The sequence below is a fragment of the Sinocyclocheilus rhinocerous genome, unplaced genomic scaffold (assembly GCF_001515625.1).
Source record: "Sinocyclocheilus rhinocerous isolate Xijiao unplaced genomic scaffold, SAMN03320098_v1.1 scaffold29, whole genome shotgun sequence".
Lineage (NCBI taxonomy): Eukaryota > Metazoa > Chordata > Actinopteri > Cypriniformes > Cyprinidae > Sinocyclocheilus > Sinocyclocheilus rhinocerous.
Window position 1 is genome coordinate 367,902 of NW_015653021.1, and position 10,043 is coordinate 377,944.

Here is a 10,043-nt window from a genome sequence, read left to right on the forward strand (position 1 = left end):
TATCAGTGTATTACAAAGGTACAAAACAGATTTCGGTACTTCAATAGGTTGGTATATTAACATTATATCAGTTAATGAAATTACGGTATTTAACTGTAAATTTAAGTTAAAACCTAAAACGTTGCTACCTTATTTTTTACGGTAAAATTCCGGCAACCACAGCTGCCGTTTTTTTACCGTAAATTTTTAAGATTTTTTTTTACAGTGATGTTTTCCATCTCTATGGCATGTCTGACATTTCTGGGTTGCGTAGTTTATTGATGACCTCTGACATCATACGGTTGCATAGGGCAGTGTAGGGGTTCAGGATCACAGCCTGCTGCCGAGCAAACTCACTGCCTAGAGCTGCTGCCTTCTCAAAGTCCACCCGAGCCTCCTCATCACGACCCGACAACCTTAGAAGGAGCCCACGCTGCACCAGAGCCTGGCAGGCTGATCGCCCAACATGGCCACTGAGAGAAATGGCACGCTCCAGATCTTCTACTGCAGCTGCAATATATATATATATATATATCAGATCAGTGAGATTACCCAAAAAAGTAACTTCACACTTGTTTAAACTTATATAATTTCATTTTTGAAATAACACAGGCTCATTGGGACAAAAAGATAGATAGATAGATAGATTCAAAAATGTATTTCATGCAAATTACTTTCTGTCCCAAAAGGTGTTAACTCTACTTGATCAAAGCAAATTTCAATTGTTAGTTTCTGTCTCCATTTCGGGGGATGATTGTCTTGGTCTTTAGGTATTTAAGTGAAAACTGCAAGAAGATCAGTGCGATTCTGTAGTCAGAAAGCCCGTAGTGTGGTGTGTGTCTCTACACTTCATACTATGTATTTTCTAAGGTCAGGTATGCATATTTTACTTTTAGATTAATCTTTGAGAATGTGATGTTTTGTATTGATATGGTTTTATATTTTTGAATTGGATATGTAATTGGCATAATACACATTTACCTGACTGATAATAAATTGTTACATTTGATTGTGTTCTGTTTTACTCTGTAATTATTGACTCTAGTAGATTACGTTGTATCCTTGTTAGCGACATGAGCACCCGAATGAACGAGTAAATATAAAATAAAGAGTTAACTAGAAAAATCAAATGTCAGAAGAATACTAATTAGAAACAGACATACAACCAATTTGCATTTCAACCTAAATTCGAGGTCATAATAAAATGGAGTCAGATTAAATAATAAAATGGAATCAGATTTGAGTTTAACCTAAATTTAATAACTTTGCACGCTGAAAAGACCGATCATGCAGGAAACCATCCACAATTGGATACCTCCGTTGGACCAATTTGTGGACCTTACAGATAGATAGATAGATAGATAGATAGATAGATACCTAGAGGCGTTATGCTGTATCATGTTTGAAAATATTGTATAACTTACACTAAACCCTACCCTAAATGGATAGTGTTAACAAAACAAAGCTAAATGTGATATAAAATGCATTTGCTGAAGCAACCATGCCATTTTAGCTGGCTTATACAAGTCTTTAAAACCATTTATCATGACTCACGTTTCACAGGACTCAAACAAATATACTACATTTGTAACCTTATGAAAATTAACCATATTGTAACACCAAGCCAGCAGAGGGAGCCCTCGCCCGAGTACTTACAGTGCTCCACTCCCTCTGCTTTCACTTCCTGTTTGACTCTCATATAAACTGAGACCAGTCCATGTGCTGATCGCGAAGTATTGCCAGTTGATCTGCCTTACCAAGCGTTATTCTTCCTCTGTTCCTGATTGATTTCCTGTGTATGATTCTGCCTGACTTCTTGACTCACGGTATTTGTACTCTGCCCCTTTTGTTCTGACGCCTGATAGGACTGATGTTTGTGTTTGGTTTAAAATGTATAAATTGCGGTGTACAGCGTTTATTATGAGGGGGTAGAATCCACAGCTCAGTACTCACTACTCAATACTCATGAGTACTTTTAAATAGGCTACTCTTTTACTCTTACTCAAGTAGTTTTTTTGGACAAGTACTTTTACTCTACTCGCACTACATTTTTTGGAAGGTAATTGTAACGCCAATCCAGCAGAGGGAGCCCTCGCCCGAGTACTGACCATGCTCCACTCCCTCTGCTTTCACTTCCTGTTTGACTCTCATATAAACTGAGACCAGTCCATGTGCTGATCGCGAAGTATTGCCAGTTGATCTGCCTTACCAAGCGTTATTCTTCCTCTGTTCCTGATTGATTTCCTGTGTATGATTCTGCCTGACTTCTTGACTCACGTTATTTGTACTCTGCCCCTTTTGTTCTGACGCCTGATAGGACTGATGTTTGTGTTTGGACTCATTGCCTGCCTCTCCACTATTGTCTCTGCTTCTGCCCTTGTGTATGACGAACGATCTGCTTGCTTCTCTGACTTTGACCCTCTGCCTGATTATCGACATCTGTTTAAAGCCTTGACCTTTAATAAACTTCCGCTCATGGATTCTAACCAAACTCCAGCGTCTCTGTTACAGAATACTTCGCCTCCTATGAATCCAGCGGAAGTGTCGAATCTGCAAACAGCATTCTCATACCAAGCTGAAATGCTCCAGAAATATCAGGAACAACTCACCAAGCTGCAGACCGTCAACGAACACCTGACGCACTACATTCGATCTCTCCCTCCACCCACTCCTAAGACCGTAAGTCTCGCTCTTCCTGACAAATTTGACGGTACCGCTGAGCAATGCAAGGGCTTCATTCGCCAAGTACAAGTTTATCTGGATCATCAAGGAGAGAGATTCGAATCAGAGGGCAAAAAGTGCGCTTTCATCATGACACTATTGACGGGCCGAGCTATCGACTGGGCAGCAGCCGTTTGGGACTCGGATTCACGCCTGAGGAATTCAGTGACGTACTTCATTCAACAACTCCGTGAAGTGTTTGAATATCCTCACGGCGGAAAGGACGTTTCGACACAGCTCATCAATCTGACACAAGGTAATCGTTCCGCTGCTGAGTTTGCCATTGAATTCAGAACGCTCGCTGCCCAGAGTGGATGGAATGATGTCGCTTTAAAAGCTATGTTTCACAAAAGTCTCAACTGCGATCTTCAGGCAGAACTTGCATGCAAGGGTGAGGAGTCCTCCTTCTCCGATTTTGTCACACTCGCCATCAGGATTGATAACCTCATGAGACAAGCTCCTAAAAGGAGAAGTGGAAAAGGTGGGCAAACCAACGATCTCACACCCAACCCTGTGGAAATGTCTTCCCCTGAGGAACCCATGCAAATAAACGCGTCCCGACTCTCTGAGAGTGAAAGAGAACGGAGACGACATCAACGACATTTTTACTGCGGTGAATCAGGCCACCGCAGTTTAGGATGCCCCCACAAGCTTCAAAATAATCCCCGGGTAAATATTGAACATTTTGCCCTTTTAAGCAACAAGTCATTCACACTCCCTGTTGTCTTAAGAACTGATACTCTCTCTCTTGACCTCACAGCGATGATTGACTCCGGAGCCGCCCTGAATCTCATCCACCAGGACATCGTAACCAAATATCAAATCCCTACACAAATGTGCACCCCACCTATCCAAGTCAAGGCTATCGATGGTGAATTGAGTGGAAGAGGCATCACTCACCAGACCAATACACTCACCCTCCAAGTTGGAACCCTTCATAAGGAATCCATCGCCTTTTACATCGGCATGTCAACTTTTCCAGGCCCCAAAACACCCTCGGACCCCAGAGGGTTAAGATTCGCTATTCTCTTCCTTTAGTGCCATCAGCATTAGAACAACTCAGAGAAGCCAAAATCTACACCAAGCTCGAACTTCGAAGTGCATATAATCTCATCAGAATCAAAGAAGGGGATGAATGGAAAACAGCTTTTCTCACCACTAGGGGGCACTATGAATATCAGGTAATGCCGTATGGGCTGGCCAACTCTCCCGCTGTATTCCAATCTTTCATAAATGAAATCAAGGACCTCCTGAATAAATTTGTGGTTGCATACATCGACGATATCCTCGTATTTTCCAAGACAGAACAAGAGCACATTTCCCATGTCAGAACAGTCCTTTCTCGGCTCCTAGAGAATAAACTATATGTCAAGGCAGAAAAGTGTGAGTTCCATGTTAATCAAACTTCATTCCTGGGTTACCACATCAGCTCACAGGGCGTCAAGATGAATGACCTCAAAGTTCAGGCAGTCACTGAATGGCCACAACCTAGAACCGTCAAGGATCTGCAGAGATTTCTAGGCTTTGCCAATTTCTACAGGAGGTTTATCCGAAATTATAGTATGGTTGCCTCTCCTCTCACCTCACTCCTTAAGAATAAACCGTCAAAACTGGTTTGGACTTCGGAAGCTAACAACGCTTTCAACGCATTGAAGGAACGATTCACAACAGCCCCTATCCTAAGACATCCTGATCCGAACGAACCATTCATACTAGAGGTGGACACCTCAGACTGTGGCATAGGTGCTGTACTCTCTCAGAGACGAGGACAACCAAGCAAATTGTATCCATGTGCTTTCTTCTCCAGAAAACTAACCTCCGCTGAGCGCAACTATGATGTTGGAAATAAGGAACTACTCTCCATGAAAGCAGCGATCGAAGAATGGCGTCACTGGCTTGAGGGAGCTCTTCATCCCTTCCAAGTGATTACAGACCATAAGAATCTTGAATATATAAAGAGTGCCAAGCGTCTTAACCCCCGGCAAGCCCGTTGGGCATTATTCTTCACACGATTCAATTTTACTGTCACTTATCGGCCTGGCAGCAAGCCCAGCACCGAGACCACGGGGTCGTCCACGTCGAGCTCCAGGAGTCCCTCCTAGAGGGGGGGGTTCTGTAACGCCAAGCCAGCAGAGGGAGCCCTCGCCCGAGTACTGACCGTGCTCCACTCCCTCTGCTTCCACTTCCTGTTTGACTCTTATATAAACTGAGACCAGTCCATGTGCTGATCTCGAAGTATTGCCAGTTGATCTGCCTTACCAAGTGTTATTCTTCCTCTGTTCCTGATTGATTTCCTGTGTATGATTCTGCCTGACTTCTTGACTCACGGTATTTGTACTCTGCCCCTTTTGTTCTGACGCCTGATAGGACTGATGTTTGTGTTTGGACTCATTGCCACACATATACATTGTATGCATATATATATATATATATAATTTGCATAACCATATATACCATTTGCATAACTACAGTTTTACTACAAACACCATGGTTAAACTACGGTTAGTGAAGCAAAGCCATGGTTAATTTGTGGTTACCACTGTTTTAACTCGCCTATAGTGACCAAGGTTTTTTTTCCATGGTTAAGTAAGTGTAAAGCCATACATAAGGAGCTGGTTATATGATACAAATGTCAAAATGTATTGGTTTACAAATCATGAATACTTGAGTTAGTATTGTGTAAGAAAATAAGCTTTTATTAAGCAATAATCTGCCCCAATCACGATTTTTGTGAACATCAGTGAAAGTTTTAGGTATTTTAATGTATTTTCATTATGGTCTCTGGAAAAAAAATTAAAAAAACAGCTGCAGAAATAAAAGTTTGAAACCTTTCAGCTGGTTTTGGGAGAGAAAGAAGAAATGTATCACCTTTGGTGTCTCCCTTCAGGCGTTTGGTCTGGGCTCGGTTGTTGTAGGCTGAAGCCCTCTGAGGCAGGATCCTGATGGCCTGGTTAAAATACTGAAGAGCAGCGGGCAGGTCTCCAGACTCAGCAGCCGAAACTCCCTGCAGTTCCAGATCTTTCATCTGTTTCACTAGCTCTGGGTCAAAAACACTGTCTAAAGAAAGAGATATGAAAGAAATACACAATAGTGTTCACAATGAGGACACATCTTTATAGCATTTGAAAGATAGACCCACTCTATCTATTTATCTATCTATCTATCTATCACAATATAACATTATGTGAATCAATAGATACACAAACTTTGCATATGTAATCCAATTATGGATCTTAATCTTACCATCGTCTGTCAGCTCATCTTCTTGATTGAATCCAGGGATATCTCCAAAAGGGCTGGTAGGGTTAAAGATGGCCTGTAAAACTGCTCTGTCATGTGCTGATGCCATTTTCCTCTCGACGGTGAACTAAAATCCAAAATTATGCTTTTTTTTTTTTTTTTAAGTTGCCTACATTTTTATGGGAATAGAGGCGTTCCCTGCATAACTCTTTCCAGCACTCCACATTAGCCAATCAGATAAGGGGGTGGAAGCTGTGGGATGTCGAGGGTCTGAAAGCATGACACGCATGCTGCTCTGTCTAAGTCATGATATATAGGCTTGTACTTCATCCAAGTCTGAATGTGCTATATACAAAGTTTTAAAAATTAGGAAACTAATTGTGGAAGTCCAAAAAAAATGGCTAGTCACATGCAGTTTTGTGTGAAATGAGTTTGCCACAAAATCAATCTGCTCTAGTTCTATACAAAAAAAAAAAAAAAAACCATTAAATTGTACCTCCTCAATGTACATAACACTGGAAGTTCTAGGTGAGCATCCTGTCATTCTTGTTGGTCTTACCAGAGATTTTCCAGAGATTGTCCTCACAAGCAGCATTCATGGCATCCAACATAGTTATCTGGTCTTGTGCCTTACAGTCATACACTTTCCATCTCTTTGCTGAAATATCTGATTCAGGAAATGGAGTATGGTGGAAGGAACTTTAGTGTTATCCTTTCATGCTCAGCGAACCATTTCCCAACAATGTTGGTTCTGTGGAAGTTTACATTATCCCACATAATTATATCATTTGACAAATCTAACAAAATCTCTTACGTGTATTAGGTCTCTGTATAGGCCTACTCCAGAAGGCCATCTGTCCAGAGAGTTTCCCCTGGCCGCGACCCAAGACGCTGGGATAGGTTCCAGCATCCTTGCAACCCAGAGGAAAAGTGGTTTGGAAAATGAATGGATTACATGGTTTCATGGTTAATTAATAAAATGTGATATTGGGACCTTAGTTTATGTGAATTTATTACAGATTTAAAATTCCATATCCACAGAAATTTTATAGAAGATAATTTGAAAAATGTTGGTAGCCAAACAGTTGACGTTAGCCATTGACTTCCTTACTACGAAAAACCTAACCCTAACCCTAACCAAATAAAAATAAATGGCTACCGTCTACTTTTTTGTTACCGACATTCCTCAAAATACCTTATTTTGTGTTCAACAGAAGAAAGAAACTCTTACAGGCTTGGAACAACATGAGGGTGATTAAACAACAGAACTTTCCACTGGCCATGTAGGCAATTATTGCCTTCACATGAAGTAGTTGGCGGGAAATGGATGTGTTTACTCCCAGTGCCACATGAGGGCACCAGACACTATCCATTTTTTTGTAAGGCCTGAGCACCATTATGAGATGGTTTTCCACAGTTACACTGAGTTTAAGGTTATTTTCAAAAAATTTATATAAAATAAATAAAAACACACAACATCAGTTGTGTGTAAACAAAATTGTCTAACAGTCCCTACCTTCTGTCCTGACATACCTTCTGTTCATGAACACATCGCAGAGTTATACAAAGCATGCTTCAGTTTAGTCATCAGATTTTTCATTTCATTTTATTTAATTTTTTAATAAATTATTCTGCTTATGTAAATCCATTTTGCAAAAGGCCAGAGTTTCCGAGCCATTTGCTGCATCCTACAAATAACTAATATAAAATAGCTGAGGTAATGTCAAGCACAAAATGCAATGCTCAGCAAAACAGCCATATGAATCTGTGTGCATTTGCGTTACAGACATTAAATCATCATGACTTCTTCTGTATTTATACTCTCCATACAGCTGTACAGTCATAAGTCAGCGATTAACACCAACCAAATTTAGTACTTACACTGAGGGCCACACTATGTGATTTCTAAAGTGTAGTTCAATGAAACATTTGAGCTCAGCATGTACATGTTCCCTATATTTATACCCCTGTTCTGTTTGAGAGGCATGGCAGGGGGATCGTCGGATCAGATCACTCCCTGACCACCTTGTGAAAAAACACAGATGATGACAAATGAACATGGAACAGAAATCACGTCCCCTTGCCCCTCTACAACTGATCTGCCCAACATCTGCACATCACTCGTGCATAAATTAGCATGCATTTACATAGCAAATCCTGGTCGATTCAATCTCTTATTCAAAGTAGACCAGCTTCTCTCTATTAGAAGCAGAGACTGTTACAACGAGACATGCCTCAGTTTTTAACAGTGGGGCACGTGTAGGTTCAATAAAATGATATGATAAGCATATATTTCCTTTTTAATAGGCAGATAGATATAAATATCATATATATTATAGAGCTTTATTTTCTTTATGCATCATAAAAAATTTTACTTACAGATAATGTTATAATACATAACACACACACACAAGAGAGTAAACTTTCATGACTATGTTTCTTAATACACTTTAAAAGTACATTTCATAAATCAACATTTATCTTTTGACAAGATTTGAAGAAGTAAACTAATTTTGATGTGTTGACTAACATACTAAATCATATGTAAAATACTTGCTTATAATGTTAACTGTGCTATTCAATATTACATTTAAAGTAAACATATTTTAAATGTACTGAATTGTCATTTTATCAATACATATGTATAAATAGAAATATATTTAAATGAGAAATAGGTCTTAATAGAAATTACAATAAAGTATATTTTAGTTTACCATAAGTGTAAGTTCTCTGATATTGCACTTTAACAATATTAATTACGAAATTACATTTAACATTCCATTTAAATCTATTTAAGTGGGGAAAAAGCACTCTAAAGCTAACTGCATTAAATATCAATTTGAACTGTAATACATTTTAATTTATTTGCAATTAATATTAAATTAAGTGTCTAAAAATGTTACATTCTGTTAGCATTTCAGCATTATTTCAAGTGTATTATTTCCATAATTAGTTGTTTCAAAGGTTGTTATTTTCTCAAGGATGTGTTCTCAAAACAAGAGTATGTATCAGGTTGGGATAATTTGTTTATATATATATATATATATATATATATATATATATACAGTGGGTACGGCCCAAATTATGTCACATGCTGTCTGTGGAATAAACGGGATCTCTTTTTTTTTCCCGCAGTAATGGAGGAAATGTTCAATCGCTTTTTGATTTCAGAGACTTTAAAGATATATGCCTATGAAATGCCCACTGGAGTAAAAAGTGTGATAACTACCTCCATTCCCCCCACTATATGCATTAGCTACATATAAAATAAGTAAATATATCAGTTTTTAATCTCCTGCATTTCTCAGCCCAGCGTGACAAACTGAAGACACAAATGAGCTCCTGCTAAGGACAATGACGATTCATTTATACATTAACCTAATATTAGCAGCACCAAACATACAACGCAGCTGGTGGCAGGATTCAATTGTATTATGGCTGAAAGTAATTACTTGAGAGAGAGTGAGATTCACAGTGTACACAAGGAGAAATGTGTAACGGAAACATCCACACTGTAAAAAATGATATGATGAAAAAGCCATGACAACTTATGTTTTTAAGTTACTTTAACTCATAAAAATAATTTAAGCAATTTCAACTTTTTTTTATAAGTTATACTAGATTCAGCTGGATTTTTTAAGTCAGTTTAATGTTACTGAAATTCAAAGAGCCCAATTTAGTTCAGTGAACTTAACATTTTAAATTGTAGCTTATTGGCACTAACCGGCCAAATCTCTGAACATGGATTCATGCGCAGGAGTCAAATTTGTACATGAATTTAATATCAGAGTCCTTTCCAAGAAAAAAAAAAAATTCAGCAAATCTAGACATTAGACTCATGTTTGAAACATGAGACATCGCAGTGCAACATCAAACAAGGAGACACGGGCAGACTATACAAGAAAAAAAAATATTCAGCAAATCTAGACATTAGACTCATGTTTGAAACATGAGACATCGCAGTGCAACATCAAACAAGGAGACACGGGCAGACTATACAAGAAAAAAAAATATTCAGCAAATCTAGACATTAGACTCATGTTTGAAACATGAGACATCGCAGTGCAACAACATCAAACAAGGAGACACGGGCAGACTATACA

At 38.9% G+C, this 10,043-nt stretch overlaps 1 protein-coding gene across 1 annotated transcript; it reads right to left on the reverse strand.

Annotated features, from left to right (window-relative positions):
* Positions 1-213: 213 nt before the first annotated feature.
* Positions 214-6,049, reverse strand: LOC107715551 (tetratricopeptide repeat protein 36-like). The gene is made up of 3 exons (XM_016521701.1): positions 5,944-6,049; positions 5,569-5,757; positions 214-489 (listed from the first exon to the last, which is right to left on the reverse strand). Exons 1-3 carry the CDS (start codon positions 6,047-6,049, stop codon positions 221-223), a joined length of 564 nt encoding a protein of 187 aa, XP_016377187.1. The 3' UTR covers positions 214-220.
* Positions 6,050-10,043: the final 3,994 nt, after the last annotated feature.